This window comes from Rhinopithecus bieti, unplaced genomic scaffold (genome assembly GCF_001698545.2).
Source record: "Rhinopithecus bieti isolate Rb0 unplaced genomic scaffold, ASM169854v2 scaffold_1017, whole genome shotgun sequence".
Lineage (NCBI taxonomy): Eukaryota > Metazoa > Chordata > Mammalia > Primates > Cercopithecidae > Rhinopithecus > Rhinopithecus bieti.
In genome coordinates, this window is record NW_016803657.1 from 2,310,502 (window position 1) to 2,334,236 (window position 23,735).

The following is a 23,735-nucleotide window of genomic DNA, read 5'->3' on the forward strand; positions in this document are numbered from 1 at the left end:
TTAATTGGGTTTTCCACTTCTGCCCTTGTCCCCCTACCTTCTATTTTTAGCAGAGAGCCAGACAGACCCTGCTAAATAAAACATGTAAGAGCCAACATGTTAACCCTTCTAGGGGCTCCCATCTCAGAGTAAAAGCCAAAGTCCTTACAGTGACCCAGAAGGTCCTACAAGATTTGGCACCTGTTCCTCTGTGTTCTCATCGCCTGTCACTGGCGACTTCCCAGGCTCTGCTCTGGCTTCACTGACCTCCTTGTTGATTCTTGGACAACCAGGCATGGACCTGACCACAGGGCCTTTGCACCTGCCCTCCTGCTGCCAGCAATGCTCTTTCCCCAGACACATTCCTGGTTAACTTCCTCTTTCCCCAGGTATTTCCTCAGTCTTCCCTTCTCATGGCCTTTCCAGGCCCCTCTCCAAAACTGCATCCCCACCCCCTGCACCATCTTGTGTTTCTTTTTGGCACCTCTTACTGCCTCATCCTATATTCTAAGAATCTATTTCATTTACTCATTGTCTCTTCCATTAGAAAACGGCTGAGTAAAGCCAGGTAGGGTAGGAGGTGGTCTGTGTTGTGCATGTGGTATCTCCAGCCCCTCGGGCAGGGTCTGGCCTGAAGGAGATGCTCACTAAACATCTGTTGAATGAATGAGTGAGTGTAGCTTCCATCCTAGCAGAGCACCTCCAACTGCCATGTATGATTCAGAGTTGGTTTCCTGATTGACGAGCACATGCCCCGAGTCAGTCTCTCCGGCCTCAGTTTCCCTCTGGGTGAAACAGAGCAAATGACTCCCCTACTGCGTGGGACCATTTGGGAGTTACACGAGACAGCGTGTAAGGCTGCTCTCTGGGATACAAGGCCTGCCCCCGCGTGAGTGGTTGGGTTTGTCACTGAGTCAGAAAAATCCATTTATGAGCCTTTGAAAGACAAAGATCCACCTCCACCTCCTTAGAGAGTCATTTTCTCCTTGGGCTTTCCTCCCACTTGTGTCTACATCTCTGAGCACGATTTCCAGCACTGGGCACAGAGAAGATCCAACCAGGATTTACTGGATGGGTGAATGAATGGATGGGTGCCTGAGTGAATGTGTGGAGGGGTGAATGAATGAATGGAAAAATGAATAAATGGATAAATCAGTGACTGAATGGATGGATAAACAGGGGAATGAGTGGATGGGTGGGTGAATTAATGAGTGGATAAATGAGCTAATGAATGAATGGGTGAATGAATGGATGATGCATGGGTGAATGTATAGATGCATGAATGAATGGCTAGATGAATAGATGAAGAAGTGAATGTATGAATGGAGAGATAAATGAATGGGTAAGTGGGTGAATGAATGAGTGGATAAATAAGTGAATGAATGAATAAATGGGTGACTGGATGGATGTATGAGTGAATGTGTGGATGGATGACTAAATGAATGGATAAGGGGGGAATTAATGGATGAGTGAGGGAATGCATGGATGGATGGATGAATGAATGGATAAATGGGTGAACAAAGGAATAGATGCATAAGTGAATGCGTAGATGAATGAATGAGTGAATGGATGGATACGTGGGTGAATGAATTAATGGATGCATGAGTGAACAGATAGATAAATGGGTGAACAAATGAGTGGATGGATGTGTAAATGCATGGATGGATGAATGAATGAATGAATGAATGGATAAATGTCTGAACAAAGGAATGGATGCATGAGCGAATGTGTGGATAGACGAATGAATGAGTGCATGCATGAATGAATGTGTGGATGGATGAATGGATGGATGGATGAACGAATGAATGGATGTATGAGTGAATGTGTGGATGGGTGAATGAAGGAACTGATGCACGAGTGAATGTGTGGGTAGGTGGGTGGGTGGATGGATGGATGGATGGATGGATGGATGGATGGATGGATGAATAAGTGAACAAATGAATGGATGTATGAGTGAATGTGTGGACGGATGGATGGATGGATGGATGGATGGATGGATGGATGGATGAATGAACAAATGAATGGACTCATGAGTGAATGTGCGGATGGGTGAGTGAAGGAATTGATGCATGAGTGAATGTGTGGATGGATGGATGGATGGATGGATGGATGGATGGATGATTCATGCTGACCTCTTCTCCCTCAATATCCCAGATTTAGCCTCAGTTAACTCAGAGGACTTCGTGTCTCCAGTCAAGAAGCAAGAAAGCATTTTTTCACCGTTAGAAAATACGAAGCTATGGGGGTGGTGGACAGGAATGGGGGGCAGTACCCAGCGGCGCCAGGGGCTGAGGCGCCGTTTCGGGCAGTCTGAGTATTTGGACTTAGCAGCTGACAGGACGCCCTGTCCTTCCACAGCTGTTCCTGGGAGTCAAAGCACATCTTTGTTTGTGGGACTCTTAGCAACTGTTGCTTTTTTTGAAGGACAAGCATGAACCAGCTGTCACTGCACAAGACGTAAAGCAGAAAATGTCAAGTCTTCAGCAACAGGCTTGTAAAACAAGAAGAAAATCATTGTCTGCGCTCAGGGGTGCTTTTATTTCTTCTCACAGCCTCCACCTCCTTATGAACCAGCGAGGCTTGCGTAATTCTCACCCTGCAGCAGCAGAAAGAGGCTCAGAAGCAGACCTGCCTTCTAAAGAGGCTCCCAGTTAAATGCAGAGAGAAATGCAAACCCGACAGGCAAGGCCCACGTCAGAAACACAGGCCACAGACAGCAGCTCCGTGAGCCAGTGTCTGGATGGCAAATGTGCGACCCCAACCTCGTCTATCCACAGTGATGTGATTATGAAGACAAGAAACTGGATCAAAAATTAGCAACTTGGCGGGGTCCGGTGGCTCATACCTGTAACCCCAGCACTTTGAGATGCTGAGGAGGGAGCACTGCTTGAGGCCAGGAGTTCAAGACCAGCCTGGGCAACATAACGAGACCCCATCTCTACAAAAAAAAANAATAAATGGATAAATCAGTGACTGAATGGATGGATAAACAGGGGAATGAGTGGATGGGTGGGTGAATTAATGAGTGGATAAATGAGCTAATGAATGAATGGGTGAATGAATGGATGATGCATGGGTGAATGTATAGATGCATGAATGAATGGCTAGATGAATAGATGAAGAAGTGAATGTATGAATGGAGAGATAAATGAATGGGTAAGTGGGTGAATGAATGAGTGGATAAATAAGTGAATGAATGAATAAATGGGTGACTGGATGGATGTATGAGTGAATGTGTGGATGGATGACTAAATGAATGGATAAGGGGGGAATTAATGGATGAGTGAGGGAATGCATGGATGGATGGATGAATGAATGGATAAATGGGTGAACAAAGGAATAGATGCATAAGTGAATGCGTAGATGAATGAATGAGTGAATGGATGGATACGTGGGTGAATGAATTAATGGATGCATGAGTGAACAGATAGATAAATGGGTGAACAAATGAGTGGATGGATGTGTAAATGCATGGATGGATGAATGAATGAATGAATGAATGGATAAATGTCTGAACAAAGGAATGGATGCATGAGCGAATGTGTGGATAGACGAATGAATGAGTGCATGCATGAATGAATGTGTGGATGGATGAATGGATGGATGGATGAACGAATGAATGGATGTATGAGTGAATGTGTGGATGGGTGAATGAAGGAACTGATGCACGAGTGAATGTGTGGGTAGGTGGGTGGGTGGATGGATGGATGGATGGATGGATGGATGGATGGATGGATGAATAAGTGAACAAATGAATGGATGTATGAGTGAATGTGTGGACGGATGGATGGATGGATGGATGGATGGATGGATGGATGGATGAATGAACAAATGAATGGACTCATGAGTGAATGTGCGGATGGGTGAGTGAAGGAATTGATGCATGAGTGAATGTGTGGATGGATGGATGGATGGATGGATGGATGGATGGATGATTCATGCTGACCTCTTCTCCCTCAATATCCCAGATTTAGCCTCAGTTAACTCAGAGGACTTCGTGTCTCCAGTCAAGAAGCAAGAAAGCATTTTTTCACCGTTAGAAAATACGAAGCTATGGGGTGGTGGACAGGAATGGGGGGCAGTACCCAGCGGCGCCAGGGGCTGAGGCGCCGTTTCGGGCAGTCTGAGTATTTGGACTTAGCAGCTGACAGGACGCCCTGTCCTTCCACAGCTGTTCCTGGGAGTCAAAGCACATCTTTGTTTGTGGGACTCTTAGCAACTGTTGCTTTTTTTGAAGGACAAGCATGAACCAGCTGTCACTGCACAAGACGTAAAGCAGAAAATGTCAAGTCTTCAGCAACAGGCTTGTAAAACAAGAAGAAAATCATTGTCTGCGCTCAGGGGTGCTTTTATTTCTTCTCACAGCCTCCACCTCCTTATGAACCAGCGAGGCTTGCGTAATTCTCACCCTGCAGCAGCAGAAAGAGGCTCAGAAGCAGACCTGCCTTCTAAAGAGGCTCCCAGTTAAATGCAGAGAGAAATGCAAACCCGACAGGCAAGGCCCACGTCAGAAACACAGGCCACAGACAGCAGCTCCGTGAGCCAGTGTCTGGATGGCAAATGTGCGACCCCAACCTCGTCTATCCACAGTGATGTGATTATGAAGACAAGAAACTGGATCAAAATTAGCAACTTGGCGGGGTCCGGTGGCTCATACCTGTAACCCCAGCACTTTGAGATGCTGAGGAGGGAGCACTGCTTGAGGCCAGGAGTTCAAGACCAGCCTGGGCAACATAACGAGACCCCATCTCTACAAAAAAAAAAAAAAAAAAAAAAAAAAAAAAAAAAAACAACTAGCCAAGCATGGTGGTCCACACCTGTAGTTCCAGCTACTAGGGAGGCTGAGGCAGGAGGATCCCTGAAGCCCATGAGGTGGGAGCTGCTGCGACTTATGACTGCACCACTGCCCTCCAGCCTGGGCAATAGAGTGAGACCCTGTCTCAGAAGAAAAACAAAGTTAGCATCTTGCACTGAAATATTCACAGACAAAATGATCTGATGGCTGAGGCTTGCTTCAAAATAGGTCCAGGTCAGGAGAAAGTGGGAGGGAAGAGAGATGAGAGCAGCCTGAACATGGCCTCATGCTGCGGAAGTCAGCGTCTCACGAGAACCACTCTTCTTTCATATACTTGTGAAGTTTTCCACAACAAAATGTTTTTTGTTTTCTGTTTTGAGATGGGGTCTCACTCTGTCACCCAGGCTGGAGTGCGGTGGCACAATCTCAGCTCACTGCAACCTCCACCTCCCTGGTTCAAGCGATTCTCCTGCCTCGGCCTCCCGAGTAGCTGGGACTACAGGCTCCCATCGCCACGCCAGGCTAATTTTTGTATTTTTAGTAGAGACAGGGTTTTGTCAAGTTGGCCAGACTGGTCTCAAACTCCTGGCCTCAAGTGATCCACCCATCTAGGCCTCCCAAAATGCTGGGGTTATAGGCATGACCCACCGTGCCTGGCCTGCAATGTTTTCAAAAAAATATTATCAGCCGGTTGCGGTGGCTCACGCCCATAATCCCAGCACTATGGGAGGCCAAGGCGGGCACATCACGAGGTCAGGAGATTGAGACCATCCTGGATAACACGGTGAAACCCCGTCTCTACTAAAAATACAAAAAAAATTAGCCGGGCGTGGCGGTGGGCACCTGTAGTCCCAGTTACTCGGGAGGCTGAGGCAGGAGAATGGCATGAACCCAGAAAGCAGAGTTTGCAGTAAGCTGAGATGGTGCCACTGCACTCCAGCCTGGGCGACAGAGCAAGACTCTGTCTCAAAAAAAAAAAAAAAAAAATCTTGTAGCCATTTGTAAGCTAAGAAAGAGTTACCAACATGGGCCTCATGACACCAGTCAAATAAAAACCTCACGCATACAGCAGACGCTCTGTGGAGATGTGCAGGACGGATCACAAACCATGAGGATGACACAATCCTAAGATGCTGGTCTCTGCCGCTTCAGCCCACAGGCACCAAAGTGACCTCAAAAGGGGGAGAAGAGGGCACCCATGTGGCGGCCGTACACGCTGTCCCGAGCCGGAATACTGCACACACAGGCGGCTGTGAGGAAGGGAGCTGGGAGCCAACGGGAAGAAGCAGAACCAACAATGCTGGCGAGGCAGGAAGATGACGGCTGCAAAAACCAGCCCAGGGAGGAAACCCCCAGCTGTGACCATGGATGCCTGCAGGACAGCAAGAGGCTGCTTCCTCCACAGCTCTGCGCCACCAGACGCACGGGCCTCGTGGGGCTTTTGTTTTGTTTGTTTTGAGACCGAGTCTCGCTCTGTCGCCCAGGCTGGAGTGCGGTGGCGCGATCTCGGCTCACTGCAGTCTCCACCTCCCAGGCTTAAGTGACCTCCCACCTCAGCCTCTGGGGTAGCTGGGACCACAGGCTCCAGCTACTGTGTCTGGCCCAGATTCCTGGATTTTTATTACAATAAAAAATGTCGAGACCATCCTGACTAACACGGTGAAACCCCATCTCTACTAAAAATACAAAAACTAGCCGGGCGAGGTGGCGGGCGCCTGTAGTCCCAGCTACTCGGGAGGCTGAGGCAGGAGAATGGCGTAAACCCGGGAGGCGGAGCTTGTAGTGAGCTGAGATCCAGCCACTGCACTCCAGTCCGGGCGACAGAGCGAGACTCCGCCTCAAAAAAAAAAAAAAAAAGAAATGTAATGTTAAGGAAGAGAAGGGGGAGGAGGAGCTGCCCCCAGTCCTATAGCTCTCCCTCGTGAGCAGAAAATGTTACAGCCCTTGAGGCATGAGAAGCCAGTGGCCTCTCTCCCTTTAGTGACAAAGGCTCTAGGCTCTCCCAGCAGGAGAGAGGTGCGGCTGCCTTGGGCTCTCCATCCCCTGCTCCACGCCAGTGGGGAAGAGACTCCCCTCCCCAGGACAGTTCCCTCCTGCAGAGAGGGGAGGAGCCCACGAGCCTACCCCAGCCTTCTCCGAGCTCTGCGTTCCGGGTTCTGGTTCCACCCGGGCCTGGCGTCACCTCCCTGCTCAGTCTCCCCAGGAATATGGGTCCACCAAGTTCCCATCTACCATAGCTCGACAGGGCCCAAGTCTGTGAGCCTGCTGCCTCTCAACACCTCCCCGGGTGCCACAGGCTCCACCCCAACAGGTCCAAATACCTACTCTCCCCGCCATGCCACGGGCCCCTCACCCCAATGGGTCCAAATACCTACTCCCCCTCATGGCACAGGCTCCACCCCAACTGGTCCAAATACCTACTCTCCCCACCCATGGCACAGGCCCCACCCCAACGGGTCCAAATACCTACTCTCCCCCCATGCCACAGGCCCCGCCCCAATGGGTCCAAATACCTACTCTCTCCCCATGCCACAGGCCCCGCCCCAATGGGTCCAAATACCTACTCTTCCCGCCATGCCACAGGCCCCACCCCAACGGGTCCAAATACCTACTCTCCCCACACCTGAGCTCGCTGCCAGTCCCACAGGCGCCCACAGCAGAACCTGAGCAAATCTCCTGGGACACCCTCCAAGCAACGCTGAGTCCTGAGCCCCAGCCTCCAAAGCTCCCCCAACACCTGGGGCCCAGGCTCTCACCCTCAGAGCAGCCACGCAGGGAGGTGGGGGGACCTTCCAGAAACACCACCCAGTTCATCACCCTCTTCCTTCCTAACGTTTTCTGATGCTTTGAAACAGACTGAAACCAAGGAGAGATCTAAGAGTGTTCAATGAACAAACAGGACGGAGTCCTGAAAGAGGCCCCAGGACACTCAGGAACTTAGTCCCCCCTCTTCTTTGCCTGGAAAATCCTGCGCACCTTGGGGATGTGGCTGAAGGTTCACTGGGTCTGGTGAACAAGGGTCCACCTGCCGGGGAAATCAGTCACTTCCTCAGTGGTCCAGCAGCAGCTAACACACCCACAAGACAACCGGACAATAATCCACTTTTTATTTATGTGTGTTTATTTTTACTTATTTTATTTTGAGACAGGGTCTCGCCCTGTCACCCAGGCTGGAGAGAGCAGTGGTGCAATCACAGCTCACCGTAGTTTCAACCTCCCAGCTCAAGCGATCCTCCCACCTCAGCTTCCTGAGTAACTACAGGTGCATGCCACCACGCCCAGCTAATTTTTTAATTTTTAGGAAGAGGGTAGAGGGTCTTGCTATGCTGCCCAGGCTGGTCTCAAACTCCTGGGCTCAAGCAATCTCGGCCTCCCAAAGTGCTGGGATTATAGGCATGAGCCACCATGCCCGGCCCATCCACTTTAAAAATACAGGTCCCTACTAGAAAAGGCTCTCGGTCAGGAGAGGAGAGGACGGCTGTGTCCCAGGGTCCTGGCCCTACACAGACCGTGGTCCAACCAGGGTGCATGTGGTGGTCTGGGCAGCAGCGGTGGCCCAGAGCAGGTGGTCACAGCTGTCTGTGTGTCAGATCTGCACCTGGACCTTGGGGATGACGTTACCACATGCCCTCAGGGCTGCTGTCAGGACAGCGAGACAGCACACTCACAGCTCTCAGCCACACACCTGACCCCAGGCAGAGCTCAGGGAGCGTTAACTGCACCTGCATCCTGAGTGGGCGTGGCTGCCTCATTCCGCAGGGAGCAGAGAGGTGGCTGTACAGGGCCTCACCTCAGGAGGGCTGACTTTTCCCAAGGAAACCGTGTGACCTGGGCAAGCCCCCCACTGTGTCTGAGCCTCAGGGTCCCCCCGTGACAAGTGGGAACAGGGTCACCAAAATACTGACAATATACTTCGCACTGCAAGGAACCCCACAGGGTTGGGACCAGCTTGACGGTTACATTCCTCTCCAGGGAGGGCCCCCCCACGCGACCTTCCCTTCGCCTGGCCTCTCTCCACAGACCCCCATCCCCAGCCAGCTGGTGAATTCCTCACACCCGCTGGCAGGCGACAGGGCTATTTTTAGTGACCAGGACTCAAGAATGGAGCCATGCCAGGACCCAGGGCACGCATCAGAGTGTGAAAGCTGGTGCATCCCTCCTTCCGGTCGCCACGTGGGCCCCGTGGCCAAACATAGCACAGCGGCCAGTGCTGCACCAGGGCTTAGCCTCGGGCCTGCATGAACGCAGCCTCTGACCTGGCACCTTCTGTCTGAAGGAGAGCACCAGTCCCTGCCCGGGACAGCGGGCCTCCCTGCACCTTCTCTGAGCCTCGGGTCCCCATCCACATACTGGGTGCTGGAGGCAGGCCATGTGCAGCATCTCAGCCCACAGGTTGCAGTGGGGCTTGTCAGTGATGACAAAATGTGACTGACTGGGGTCCAGGAGCTGTGGAACTGGAGACCACACACCACCAAATTCCCCAAGTTTCAAAATGTTACAGCAGCTGTCGGGTGTGGTGGCTCACGTCTGCAATCCCAATACTCTGGGAGGCTGAGGCCGGAGGATCGCTTGAACCCAGGAGGCTCAAGGCTAGCCTGGGCAACACAGCAAGACTCTGTCTCTACAAAAACTAAAACAAATTAGCTGGGCATGGTGGTGCATGCCTGTGGCCCCAGCTACTCCGGAGGCTGAGGCAGGAGGATCACTTGAACCCAAGAGATTCAAGGCCAGCCTAGGCAACACAGCAAGACTCTGTCTCTACAAAAACTAAAACAAATTAGCTGGGCATGGTGGTGCATGCCTGTGGCCCCAGCTACTCCGGAGGCTGAGGCAGGAGGATTGCTTGAGCCCAGGAAGTCGAGGCTGCAGTAAGCCAAGATCGTGCCACTACACTCCAGCCTGAGCAACAGAGCAAGACTCTTGTCTCAAAATAACAAAAACAAAAACCTTAGGGCACCAAACAGCCAGGACCACAGGCAAGATCCACAATGGCCGCGATCACCTCCTGGGTAAGAAGGTCCTGAAGTTCTTCTCTCCACCCACGAATCAGACAAAGCAAGAGGCCTTGTTGTCACTGTGGTGTTAGACAGTGCCAGCCCTTCAAACAGGCTCCACGGAGAGCGGCAACTGTTCTGAAGCTCCAGGCCCAGGCCACGAGACTTGTTATGAGCTGGAAAATGCGAGGCATGTGGAAAATGACTGTTCCCTTCAAAAGCTTGTTGCCTTTTCCTGGCAGGTTAATGAGCTGTGTGTGCATTCACCGTGGGCAGGTTGGCCCGGAGCAGTCACATCCCAGCCAGGTCCAAGTCCCAGCTTCTTTGACTCTGAGCTGTGTGGCCCGAGGCAGCCTGCTTAACCTCTCTCTGCCTCCCCGGCCAAACGGCAGCCCCGGGGCCACTGGGGAGCTCTAGAAAGACAACATGCCTGAGGCTCACGGCCATTACTCATGCATCTGATGGAGTTTCAAACCTCAGGCTTCAGCCTCTGCTGAATTCAGCTTCTAAAGCCTCCCGGGCTCACATGGCCCCTGATTTTGCTAACGTCAAGGTCTCCTCTGCCGAGATCCAGCCGGGCTTTCTGCAAATGGAAATCAAATTCTTTGCATGTTCAAGCCATTAAGCATCTCCTCAGACGGGGTCCTGTGTTTTCCAAAATGCTAATTTTGTTTTTTTAATGTTGCCCGAAAGGGAAGCAGAAAGTCCCAAAGCCCAAGCCAGAACGGGGAGAGGGGGCCGCGAAGGCTCGGAGAAGCCACGAGACAGCTCCCTTTGGCTGCCCATGAATTCGGCAGAAGGGCTTGTTTTTCCCATCACCTGAGGATCCGAGCCAATTTGTGGAAAAACAGACTGCAGAGATACGCGGGTGGGAGGAAGAGAAATAGCGACAGATAACAGAGACTGCTGCGCAGGCCAGTGGTGCTGCTCAAGCCAGAGGCCTGTGTTTTAATTAGAGCAGCAGAGAGCTGGAGCCACTGCCAGGAAGGCCGCCCCAAGGGTGAGGTGCCCTCGCCCGTGCGGCGGCTCCAGTAATGAGGTCCCCGCCGGAGGCCCGATGCACACCGCAAACACACACAGTGCCGCCCAATTATCGCGCTTCTAGGCTCCCAGGAGCCCAGCGATGCTCCCCCTCCAGGCACCCTAATCAGGGAAAGCCGGGAGGGGACCAGGGTAAGAACCTAAAGGCCTCCTCCTTGCTCCCCAAGGCCTGGGACACACCCTCCAGGGACAGCCTTCCCGGTCCTAGCACATCCCAGGGCTCCAGAGCACGCGGCGCTGCTTCCTGAGGCTGTTGAGGTCCCTGGCCAAGGTGCAACTGCCCCGGGCACCCCAGGTAGGATGCAGAATCTGCTTCGTCCAATAGCTGACACCAGGTGAAAAGGCTGCACCTACCACCACCCCAGGGCCTGCACTGGGAGCTACTCAACTCTGCAGAGGGGCTGTGCAGGTGCCATCCCAGGGGATAAGGATACCCCACTCCAGCCCCGGCTGACGCGGGTGCCATCCCAGGGGATAAGGACAGCCCACTCCAGCCCCGGCTGACACGGGTGCCATCCCAGGGGATAAGGACACCGCACTCCAGCCCCAGCTGGACACTTGCTGTGTGGGTCAGTGCAACAGGCCAAGGCCACCTCTCACTGGGTCTTAGAGCTCTGTTTGGTACAGTGAGGTGGGGACAAGGTGGCCTCCTAGGGATCTTCCTGCTGACTGTGGGTGCTGGGAGGCCTGGAGCGGCCTATTTGTCAACTCAGGCCCAGGGTGGAGCAGAGAATGACTCACGGCTACACCAGCGTCTTTCTCAGACCAAGTATTGAGTGGGGCCTGACTGCAGGATCTGTCTAGATAGCTGGGCCAGCCTCCGAGGGGCAAGACACCACCCAGGAAGACGCCTCTTCATGGACTCCACTGCCACTCAGCCAAAGGGCCACAGAAAGAGGGTGATGACAACGACCACAACAGTGATGACGATGGTGCTGATGATGATGATGAAGGTAAAGATGATGGTGATGGTGAAGATGATGGCGATGGTGGATGATGGTAAAGATGGTGATGGGTGATGATGGGATGTGGTGATGATGGTGGGTGGTGATGTAAGGTGACTGATGGTGATGGTGATGATGGTGATGGTGGATTGTGATGGGGATGGTGAACGATGGTGATGATGACGATGATGGTGATTGGTGGTGGTGGTGGCAGTGAGGATGCGTGATAGGGATGGTGAGTGATGGGGTGACGGGGATGGTGAAGAGAAATGGTGCTGATGATTATTGTGGATGATGGAGATGGTAGTGATGTAATGAAGGGTGATTATGATGGTGATGGGGGATGGTGATGGGTGAGTGAGTATGGTGACGGACGTGATGATGATGCATGGGGGATGATGACAGTGAGGCGGTGGCGCGGATGGCTGGATGATGGTGGTGATGATGATCCGGTAATGATGATGATGGCAATGGTGGTGATGAGCCGAGGGTGGTGGGATAGTGATGATGGTGAGGATGCGTGATGAGGAGGTGGGTGTGATAGTGATGATGGTGAACTGACGGTGATGACGATGCGCGATGATGACCTTGATGATGGTGACTGCGTGGGATGCCGTGATGATGATGATGGGGATGGTGAAGGGATGGTGATTAGATATGGTGATGATGGTTATGATGAGGTGGTGATGGGGATGGTGGTCGGTGATGGTGATGGATAATGATGACTGATGATGACACTGATGATGGTGATGGTGGGATGGTGATGATGGTGGTGGTGGTAATGATGATGATGGCAATGGTGGTGATGAGGAGGGTGGTGGTGATGGTGATGATGGTGATGACGGTGATGATGATAATGATGGTGATGATGACAGTGATGATGGTGGTGGTGGGGATGGTGATGATGGTGGTGGTGGAATGATGATGAATGGCAATGGTGGTGATGAGGAGGGTGGTGGGGTGATGGTGGATGATGGTGATGACGGTGGATGATGATAATATGGTGACTCGCTGACAGTGATGATGGTGGTCGGTGGGATGGTGATGATGGTGATGACGGTGATGATGATAATGATGGTGATGATGACAGTGATGATGGTGGTGGTGGGGATGGTGATGATGGTAATGGTGATGATAGTGATGGTGGTGATGACAACAGTACACACATAGATATTCCTGCTTTATATTCTCACAACAACCTCAAAGTAGGTTTTATTATCCTGATTTGACACCTGAGGAAACTTAGGCTCAGAGAATGTTATTACTTACAAATGACATCCACAACTCTCTCCTTTCAAAAGATGTTTTAAACACACCTTAAATTCTGTGGTACCTGAGTGAGATTGCGTGTGCATGACTGTGTGCATAGGTGTGCCTGGGAATAAGACCACTCCAGCCCAACACCTGTGTGATGGGAATTCCTGGTCCCGTCTCTCCCCTGAGTTGTCTCCATGCAGCTGCAGTTCACCACAGGACACTATGGACCCTGCACACTGACAATGCCTAAATCACCCATTCTCAATCTTCCTTCCCCAGGCAGGCAGGGTAGGGGCAGGTGTGGGCGATGTGTCCTCACAGGGGAGAGAGCACAAGTTTAGGTGCCCAAGAACTCAAGCTGGAACCCTAGCTCTGCCCCTGAGGAGTTCTGGGGCCTTGGACAAGGACAGGGAAGGAAATTGAGGCTGTGAGGTTGACCCGATGCCTCTCACAGGATCCTGTGCAAAGGCCCAGGGAAACGCTTCGATCAAGGCCAACTAGCAATACCACCATCCTAGAAGGACAGCAGGTGGTCTGGGGGAGGGGCAGCCTCCCTCACAACCACGTTGTACTATCTTCCTTTAAATTAAAGGTCTTGAACATAATTTTCACACTTCTCAAAGCTTACATATCTCCCGCACAATCTTACGTATCTCCCACACTGTTACTGATTGACAAGAGCAAAGTCACACCGCCTGTGACGACGGGGATACCTGTCTTGAACCTGAACTTGGATGGAGGGGTCATTAGGCCAGCAGGTGTGCACACCCTGCAGGTGGATTTATCTGCAAAGGATTATCTGCCGCACTCTTCCTACGTGGGGAAGCAGAGAAAAGACAAGCAGGCAGCCTCAAAGCCAGGGGTGTGCCAGACGCCCTGCAAACTTGGAAGGAATTTGGCTCTACTCGCCAAACCACAGCTGAGCAGAGGCAAAGCTATGAAGCTCAGCTTCTAGTAAACTGGAAAAAGCAAAGGATTTGGATGCTGCACAGGGGAGACATCACGTGAAAGGTCCAGAGACAATCCCTCCCCTGCCCGCTCCCCCTGGAACCAGTTTCCTGAGCCATCAGGCTGTTTCTTTAGAGACCGTGGCCAGAAAAAGGAGCCCACTGGGGCTTCGATATGGAAAGTGAGTTTTCCTATGTGCAAAACAAAAGAACTGAAACAGACACACACACCCTGTGCAACAGCTTCCTTTTCAAGCCAGCCTTACAAAGAGGAGTTTTTAAGCCAACCATCTGCTTCCTCTGTTTCACATCCACCTAGCTCTAGGATCCAGAGGGGTCAGAGATGGAGGGCACATGTGGTTCTGATTCTCAGGGCCAAGGGCACAGGACCCAGCACAGATTCTTCCTGGACACAAATAGCTGGGACGGCCCAGAGATATCATTTGGCTCAGCTCACACTCAGGGTCCAGCCTGGTCCTAAAGTAAGAGCTTTACTGAACCTGCCTAGAGCCTGGGAGCTGGGGAGGAGCCCAGAAAGGATTTGAGGAGTTTAGCTGAAACACAGTTGCCACCAAGGCAGCACAGACAGGAATGGGAGGCTCTGAGTTCAGTCAGACAGGAAGGGAAGCAGCATCTGTGGTTCCTCAAAAAGCTAAATATGGAATTACCATACGACCCAGTAATTCCATCCATCAGCATTTGCCCAGGAGACTCAAACAGACACCTGTACACCCATGTTCACAGCAGCACTAATCACAATAACCAAAAGGTAGAAACAACCCAAGTGGCCATCAGCAGACAAATGGATACACACACGGGGTGTGGCCGTGGAGTGGAATATTACTCGGCCCTGAAAAAGGAAGAAAGTGTTGACACATGCTGTGCTGTGCATGCGCCTTGAAAACACTGTGCTCAGTGAAACAGCCCATCACAAAAGGTCATATATCGTGGTTCATTCAAGCCCTATAATGACTTATATGAAATATTTAGAATAGGCAAGCTCATAGAAAGAGAAAGTAGATTGGGGTTATAGGGGGAGATAGGACTGACAGCTGAGTAAGCTTGGGGCTTCTATTTGGATGATGAAAATTTTTGAAACAAAGGGTGGTGATGGCAGCACATCATTGTGAATATAACTAATGCCACTGAATTAAACACTTTAAAATGGTTAAAATGTGGCGGGCAGCAGTGGCTCACGCCTGTAATCCAATCCCAGCACCTTGGGAGTCTGAGGCGGGCAGATCACCTGAAATGAGGAGTTCGAGACCAGCCTGGCCAACATGGCAAAACCCCATCTCTACTAAAAATACAAAAATTAGCCGGGTGTGGTGGCTCATGCCTATAATCTCAGCTACTCGGGAGGGTGAGGCAGGAGAATCGCTTGAACCCAGGAGAGAGAGGTTGCAGTGAGCTGAGATAGCACCACTGCACTCCAGCCTGGGTGACAAAGTGAGACTCCATCTCAAAAAAAAAAAAAAAGAAAAGGTTAAAATGGCCAACTTTATGTGATATGTATTTGCCACAATGAAAACAAGAGCAAGAGAGAAGGCTGGTGGGCAGGTCCACGTGCCATTTTTTTAGGGTTTGGATGTAAACATTGCACATGCAGGGAGGACAGATATTGGAAACGAGATGGAGCTACAAGTTCATGAAACCCCACTTCATATTCCTCCCGAGGCGCCCAGGCCAGGGGACCAGTCGTGGACCATGCTCGCCTGTGGCATGTGACACTTCTGAAATGAGCCGGTGACAAGCCTGTGCCTCCATGAACATGGAAGCCTGTGTTGATAGCCGAGCCCAAGAGCTAGACGGCCTGGGTCTCTGAGCTCCCCCATGCCACGGTGTCTGGCAGAGGGACTCAGGACCAAGGACAGCCTCCAAGCTCCCCCACGCCATGGCGTCCGGCAGAGGGTCTCAGCACAGAGGACAGCCTCCGAGCTTCCCCAAGCCACGGCATCCAGCAGAGGAGTTCACAACTGAGGACAGCCTGTGAGCTCCCCCAGGCCACGGTGTCCGGCAAAGGTCTCAGGACCAAGGACGGCCTCCCAGCTCCCCCACACCACGGCATCCGGCAGAGGGGCTCACGACCGCAGATGCGGGAGATGATTGGACTGCAGCACATCCCAGCCCATCCTCAGCCAGAGCTTTCCCATCCTTGGCGCTCTCAATGACCCCAGGCTCATCGGCCAGAAGATGGGACACAGAGATTTCATGTGAGTGGTTCTGTCTGACAACTGGGTCAGGAACTGAGGCGACCGTTCACCTCCTTCTTCCTCAGGTTGAGGACCTGAGGGTTTCTAAAGGGCCCTGAACCCCCCACTTCTTGGTCCCTCCATGGCCTTCCCCAAGCTCTGTAGAATTCAGATTCTGAAGGTGGGCATGGATGTCATCTGGCCACAGCCGGGCTTTTGATAAGCTCTGAGCTCACAGGCTGCCTCTGGAGGGAACAGCTCAGGGGCCTCCCCACGCCAGAGCATTTGCCGCTCACTGCAGCTACTTCGAGAGGAACGAGCCGCACAGAGGGACGGGTGAGCTCCAAAGCAGCACCAGAACCGTTGGGAACTTCAAGCACACATTTGGGTGTTTGGGTGGGTTTTTTGCGGTTTTGTTTTTGTTTCTGTTTCGAGACAGGATCTCGCTCTGTTGCCCAGGCTGGAGTGTGGTGACGCGATCTCAGCTCACTGTAGCCTTGAACTCCTGAGCTCAAGCACTGCTCTCACCTCAGCCTCCTGAGTAGCTGGGATATAGGCGTGCACCACCAGGCCCGGCTAATTTTTTTAAGAGATGGGGTCTCACTATGTTGCCCAGGCTAAAACACATATTTGAATCCCAGGAAGATTCTGAGATCTCCACTTTCCTGGCTACCCTCCAAGCAATGCCTTGTTCCCTGTGGCCCCAGCACCCCCACAGGCAGCAGGTTCCTGCTGAAATGAACAAAGCTGCCCTACCATGTGCTCACCAGCTCTCCCCTGCCCCAGCCATGCCTGGAATGGGCCCCAGGCCCTTTGCTACAGCTCTGCCATGCCTGGAACAGCCTTGCTGACTCTCGCCTTTCTGCCCATCCTGAGTGAAGCCATCTCATTCTTTGACGTGCAGGCCTCTCTCGATGTCCTTCACCACACACCATCTCTGAAAACGTATGTGCTTAATGACTGTGGGCTGCCTGCTCCCCGGGAAAGCCAGCCCCACGAGGACAGAACCCATTCCCCACCCCGTCTATGTTCCCAGCACCCTGCACAGAGCCTGGCACACAATGAATGCTCCAAAAGTATTTGTCATCTTAACTTCTGTGGAGTTCTGTGGAACCGAATTTTTTTTTTTTTTTTTTTTGAGACACAGTCTCGCTCTGTGGCCCAGGCTGGAGTGCAGTGGCGCAATCTCAGCTCACTGCAAGCTCCGCCTCCAGGGTTCCCGCCATTCTCTTGCCTCAGCCTCCCGAGTAGCTGGGACTACAGGCGCCCGCCACCTCACCCGGCTAATTTTTTGTATTTTTAGTAGAGACGGGGTTTCACCATGTTAGCCAGGATGGTCTCGATCTCCTGACCTTGTGATCCGCCCGCCTTGGCCTCCCAAAGTGCTGGGATTACAGGCATGAGCCATCGCGCCCGGCCTTTTTTTTTTTAAGATGGAGTCTTGCTCTGTTGCCCAGGCTGGAGTGCAGTGGCGCGATCTCGGCTTACCACAATCTCCGCCACCCGGGTTCAAGCGATTCTCCTGCCTCAGCCTCCTGAGTAGCAGGGATTACAGGCGTTACTGTGCTCGTCCTAATTTTTGTATTTTTAGTAGAGATGGGGATTCACCATGTTGGCCAGGCTGGTCTTGAACTCCTCGCCTCAAGTGATCTGCCCACCTCAGCCTCCCAAAGTGTTGGGATTACAGGCGTGAGCCGCCGCGCCCGGCCTTGTTGAACCAATTTTGAATTCAGGTGCAAAGCTGTGCTCCACCCACTGTACTGTTCCCACATGTGGGAATATTTGAGCCAGAAAAAGAAAATGTTGGACAGTTGCTATAAATAAAATATATTTTATTTTATTTACAGTTGCTATAAATAAAAATAACAGTTGGGCGCGATGGTTCATGCCTATAATCCTAGCACTTTGGGAGGCCGAGGCGGGAGGATCACTTGAGGTCAGGAGTTCAAGACCAGCCTGGCCCACGTGGGGAAACCCCGTCTCTCCTAAAAATACAAAAATTAGCCAGGTGTGGTAGTGGGCTCCTGTAATCCCAGCTACTGGGGAGGCTGAGGCAGGAGAATCGCTTGAACCCGGGAGGTGGAGGTTGCAGTGAGCCGAGATTGCACCAGTACACTCCAGCCTGGGTGACAGAGCAAGACTTCATCTCAAAATAATAATAATAATAATAATAAATAATAAACAATAATAACAATGTGCCCACCCAGACCAGAGTCCTGGTCCTGCACCCCATTCCTGGAAGAGCTGAGTGCAGACCAGCCACCTGCCGGGCCCGATCTGCAAACTGAGGCCCAGAACACAGATATACAAATCTTCTAAGGGCCGGGCGTGGTGGCCCAAGCCTGTAACCCCAGCACTTTGGGAGGCCGAGACGGGCGGATCACGGGGTCAGGAGATCGAGACCATCCTGACGAACACGGTGAAACCCCATCTCTACTAAAAAAATACAAAAAACTAGCCGGGCAAGGTGGTGGGCGCCTGTAGTCCCAGCTACTCAGGAGGCTGAGGCAGGAGAATGGCTTGCAGTGAGGCGGAGCTTGCAGTGAGCTGAGATCCAGCCACTGCACTCCAGCCTGGGCGACAGAGCGAGACTCCGTCTCAAAAAAAACAAAAAAAATCTTCTAAGCACAGCAGCCGACGTTTAGGGTGCCTGCCCAAATCACGACCACCCTGCCTCGGAACTCCCTCCCCAGCATTCAAGGGTGTCATGGTTCTGTGATCTGTCTCCTGCCTACCGATGACGGTCCCAGGATGTGCTACCCATCGTTATGCAAGGTGAGCATGGCTGAAGCCCAGCTGTACGTCCACAGTGCTTTGTCCACCCATAGCACCCCCTTCTAGTCGGCACAAAGGAGCAGGTTCGCAGGGCCACACTGGACCCCAGCCTCATCAGCCACCATCCTTTCCTGAGGACTTGAAGCTGCGTTAGGAATGAACAGCTTGGCCGGACACAGTAGCTGTCACCTGTAACCTCAACACTTTGACAGCCTAAGGCAGGAGGATCGCTTGAGGTCAGGAGTTCGAGACCAGCCTGAGCAACATGGCAAGACCCTGTCTCCACAAAAAATTTAAAGGCTGGGCGCAGTGGCTCATACCTGTAATCCCAGAACTTTGGGAGGCCGAGGCGGGTGGATCACTTGAGTCATGCGTTCAAGACCAGCCTGGCCAACATGGTGAAACCCCATCTCCACTAAATATACAAAAATTAGCCAGGTGTGGTGGCGCACGCCTGTAATCCCAGCTACTTGGGATGCTGAGGCAGGAGAATCGCTTGAACCTGGGAGGTGGACGTTGCAGAGAGCCAAGATGGCACCACTGCACTCCAGCCTGGGCAACAAGAGTGAAACTCCACCTCAAAAAAAAAAAAAAATTTAAATTAGCCAGGTGTGGCGGTGCACACCTGCAGTCCCAGCTATTTGGGAAGTTGAGATAGGAGGATCACTTGAGCCCAGAAGGTCGAGGCTGCAGTGAGCTATGATGGTGTCACTGCACTCCAGCCTGGACGACAGAGTAAGGCCTTGTCTTAAGAAAAAAAAAAGAATGGACAGCTGGTCTGTGTGGCCAGCAGCAGTGGACCAGGGACCTCCTGCCTCAGGGCTGAGTCTGTCTGCAAAGAGGGAGCTGCAGAGGCTCCAGCGAGGCGCGGCTGGGACCAGAGAGGGCTCTCTCTTCCTCAGGGTCCCTCCGTAATCTTCTAAACCGAATTTTTAACCAGGTGAACATAACATCCATTCAAAAACGACATTTCAATTGCATTGTAAATTGATGTTTAAATTCAAGTTAAAATAAATTCAAGTTAAAATAGTCTTCAGCTCTTCAGTATCTGGCTCCTCCTGGTGACCAGGTTCACCACTGCCAGGCGGACACCTCTGTGCGTGTATCCCAGGGCCGCTGTGAGCAAGTACAGCAGGTCCTGAAACAACAGAAGTGTACTGTCTCTGCAGTTCTGGGGGCCAGAAATCCAGATCCAGGATTAGGAGGTGGAAATCAAGGTGCTGCAGAGTCACGCCCTCCAGAGGCCCCAGGCAGACCCCTCCTCGCCTCTTCCAGTGTCTACGGCCCTCCTCAGCCTGCGGCCACATCTCACCAACTCCTGCCTTGCGGTCACATGGCCTCTTCCCCTTGTGTGTGTGGAATCTCCTCCTGCCTCCCCTTAGAAGGTACATGTGACAGTATCAGGGCCCTCCTGGGAAACCCAGGGCCACCCGCCCACCTCTCACTTCATCACATCTGCAAAGTCTCTCTCTGCCACTCAAGATGACACATCCAAGTCCCAGAGACAAGGACGTGGGTATCTTGGGGAGCCTGGACACCTCCCAGGATGGAGTAGCCATGCCCAGCTACTCCAGCCACACACAGCTACTCCAACCATGTCCAGGCTAATCCTGAATTCCAGCCACACCCAGGTACTCTAGCCACATCTAGCTACTCTAGTCATTCCCAGCTATCCATCCATGCTTAGCGACTCTCACCACAATGAGATACTCCAGCTGCACCCAGCTATTCCAGCCACACCCAGCTTCTCTAGCCACATCTAACTACTGCAGTCATGCCCAGCTACTCCATGTATGCCTAGCTACTCTAGCCACACCCAGATATTCCAGCCATGTCCACCTACTCCAACCAAACCCAGCTATTCCAGCCACCACCCAGCTATTCACATCCATGCCCAAGCTACTCCACCAACCCAGCTATTCCAGCCCACACCCAGCTACTCTGGCCACATCTAGTTATTCCAGTCCATGGCCTAGCTACTCTAGCCACACCCAGTGCTACTCTAGCCACACCCAGCTACTCCAGCAACACCCAGCATTCCAGTCACCACCCAGCTACTCTAGCCACATCTAGCCACTCGTCATGCCCAGCTAACTCTATCCATGCCTAGCTACTCCAGCCACACAGAGCTATCCCAGCCATGCTCAGCCACTCTAACCACTGCTCAACTACAGAGGCAGCAGGTGTTGCTGCTTGGGGTAACTGGGCACCCTGGACCCAAAGTATCCAGCCTGAACCGGGCACATGCTCTGGATGAGATAGGGTATTTCAGCATGATGTGAGCGGCTGGGAGCCAAGGCCCCTGAAGGCCACTCCTCTGCATAGCCCCTGCCACCCTTTCTGAGTGAGATTCCAGCAAAATGTATCAAAAGTCCATGACAAACACGCACACCAACACCCATCACGATCTTAACAGGCCAATCTCTGACCCAGCCACCGGAATGCCGGGAGTCTCCTGCCTAACCGCAGAGTTACTACTCACAGAAACATCGCAGTGCAGAGAAATGAGAATCCTCCCACGTGACCTTGGCAAAGGCAGCAGTTAATAAACTCTGATTCATTCTTACAATGGAACACTGTGCAGATACTCACAACAATTAGATTTGTACTTATACGGAAGGACTTCTTAGACCCGTCACCAGCAAGGAGCAGAGCAGAGAACAACGTGTCTAGTGTGTTCCCAGGGTCCCCACCTGCGCTCTTGGGCACACACCTGCAGACACACAGGGAGGCTGGAGCCCCCCTGGACCACCACACGGTCGCCCTCCAGGAGAGGGAGAAACAGACACCTTCTCTTTGTATTTGATACATATGGAGGTCATTTAGATTTTATATAGGACTAGTATCAAAATGTCTCAATTAATCTAATAAAGAATTATAATTTGTCAAATAATTGTTTTAAAAGAGAGAATTTTCAATGTTATACATCCTTTGATCACATCAAGAAATTTACCTTAAAGAAAGAAATGAACAAGTACTCCAGTATGAAAACGCAAGGATGATCACCAAATGTTCATAAAATTAAAAATGCAGGCCGGGCACAGTGGCTCATGCCTGTAATCCCAGCACTTTGGGTGGCTGAGGCAGGTGGATCATGAGGTCAGGAGTTTGAGACCAGCCTGGCCAACATGGCAAAACCCCATCTCTACTAAAAATGCAAAAATTAGCCGGACGTGGTGGCAAGCGCCTGTTGTCCCAGATACTCAGGAGGCTGAGGCAGGAGAATTGCTTGAACCTGAGAGGCAGAGGTTGAAGTGAACCGAGATCACACCACTGCAGTCTAGCCTGGCCAACAGAGCAAGACTCTGTCTAAAATAATAATAATAATAGAGATTTAAAAAATGCAAACAGCCACAATAGGAAAACATCTAATTCACACAGAAATTAACAGCACAGACCACTGCAGAACCCTTACTGGTGTGGAAAGATGTTAAGGACGCCCTGAGTGTAACAAAACAGTGTAGAATGAGATGCTATTACAGACGGGATCTGTGTACAAGGTCAATCCTTAATGACTGCCCCCCAAATATCCCCAAGGATTATCTCTAGGCATCAGATGGAGACATTTTTGCTCTTAATCTTTCCAAACTTTTCTGATTTTTCCAATTATGTCTATGATCACCATCCCTACACATGGCACCCAAGCCCCTTCACATTCGGCCCTTTCCCTGAATAATCCTGACCTCCTCTGTCCCCTCACTGCCACCCAAGCACCTTCACACTCGGCCCTCTCCCTGAATAACCTTGACCTCCTCTGTCCCCTCACTGCCACCCAAGCCCCTTCACACTCAGTCCTTTCCCTGAATAACCCTGACTTCCTCTGTCCCCTCACTGTGACCCTGCAGACCTCATCTGCTGTCACCTCCTGCCTCGAGCCTCCAAGCTCCTGGCACGGGCAGGAGCCTCAGGAAAGGTACATTCTGGCCCCATTTCCCCCGCAAGGCGGTGAGCTTAACAACGGCGAGGCACGTCCGTGCATGCGGAAGAGGCCAGAACACGAAGCCCACAGTAATCACACCACCCGTGCCTTTCTAGGTATAGCGCGCGGGGGAACGGCAGATCCAGACCCAGTATTTGAGGAAGGCAGCTGGGCCCTCCCAGAGCAGGGATTCAGCTCAGCAGCAGGGCAGGTGCACGCAGCATAGTATTTTGGGAAGCCACCCCTGTCTGGCGAGCCCACGTTTCCAGAGAGCTGTGACACGTTTCTCCTGGCACCGAGCATTCCATGATCCACGGCCCGTGAGTCAGAGAAATGGCAAAGCCTCCCTGGAGGCTGGGGAGGGCGGTAGTGATTCCTGGGCGAGCAACGGGGCCTGCCCACCTCCTGGAGGCCGGGGAGGGCGGCGGTGATGCCGGGGCGGGGGACGAGTCTGCCTACCTCCTCTCGTTGTCATCCAGGTGAGCGAAGAGCACATTCTTGGAGATGGCCTTGGCCAGTGCAGTCATGGTCTTGTAGTCCTTGGGAATCACCTGAAGCAGAACCAAAACATCACCACGTGAGCCACCCTGGCCTGACGCTGTGACGCGGCCTGAAATCTCCCTATTCCACCCTCAGCTTGCCGTTATCAGGCAATGGTACAAATATGCAATTTGAAGTTTAATGTGTATTTCACCACTATTTTTTTTTTTTAAACAGTCTTGATCACAGCTCCCTGCAGACCTCCTGGGCTCAAGTGCTCCTCCCGCCTCAGCCTCCCAAGTAGCTGGGACCACAGGTATGCACCACCACACTTGACTAATTTTTTTTATTTTTAGTAGAGATGAGGTCTCAGTATGTTGCCCAGGCTGGTCTCAAACATCTGAGCTCAAGC

General features: G+C 52.0%; 1 protein-coding gene across 4 annotated transcripts in view; it reads right to left on the bottom strand.

Annotated features, from left to right (window-relative positions):
- Nucleotides 1–23,735, bottom strand: part of PRKAR1B (protein kinase cAMP-dependent type I regulatory subunit beta) — a 182,702-nt gene that overhangs the window by 110,324 nt on the left and 48,643 nt on the right. For all 4 annotated transcript variants that reach the window (XM_017894057.1, XM_017894049.1, XM_017894045.1 and 1 more), the window contains exon 4: nt 23,303–23,394. In XM_017894057.1, the coding sequence (XP_017749546.1) occupies nt 23,303–23,394 (92 nt within the window). The remainder of the gene's footprint in view (nt 1–23,302; nt 23,395–23,735) is intronic.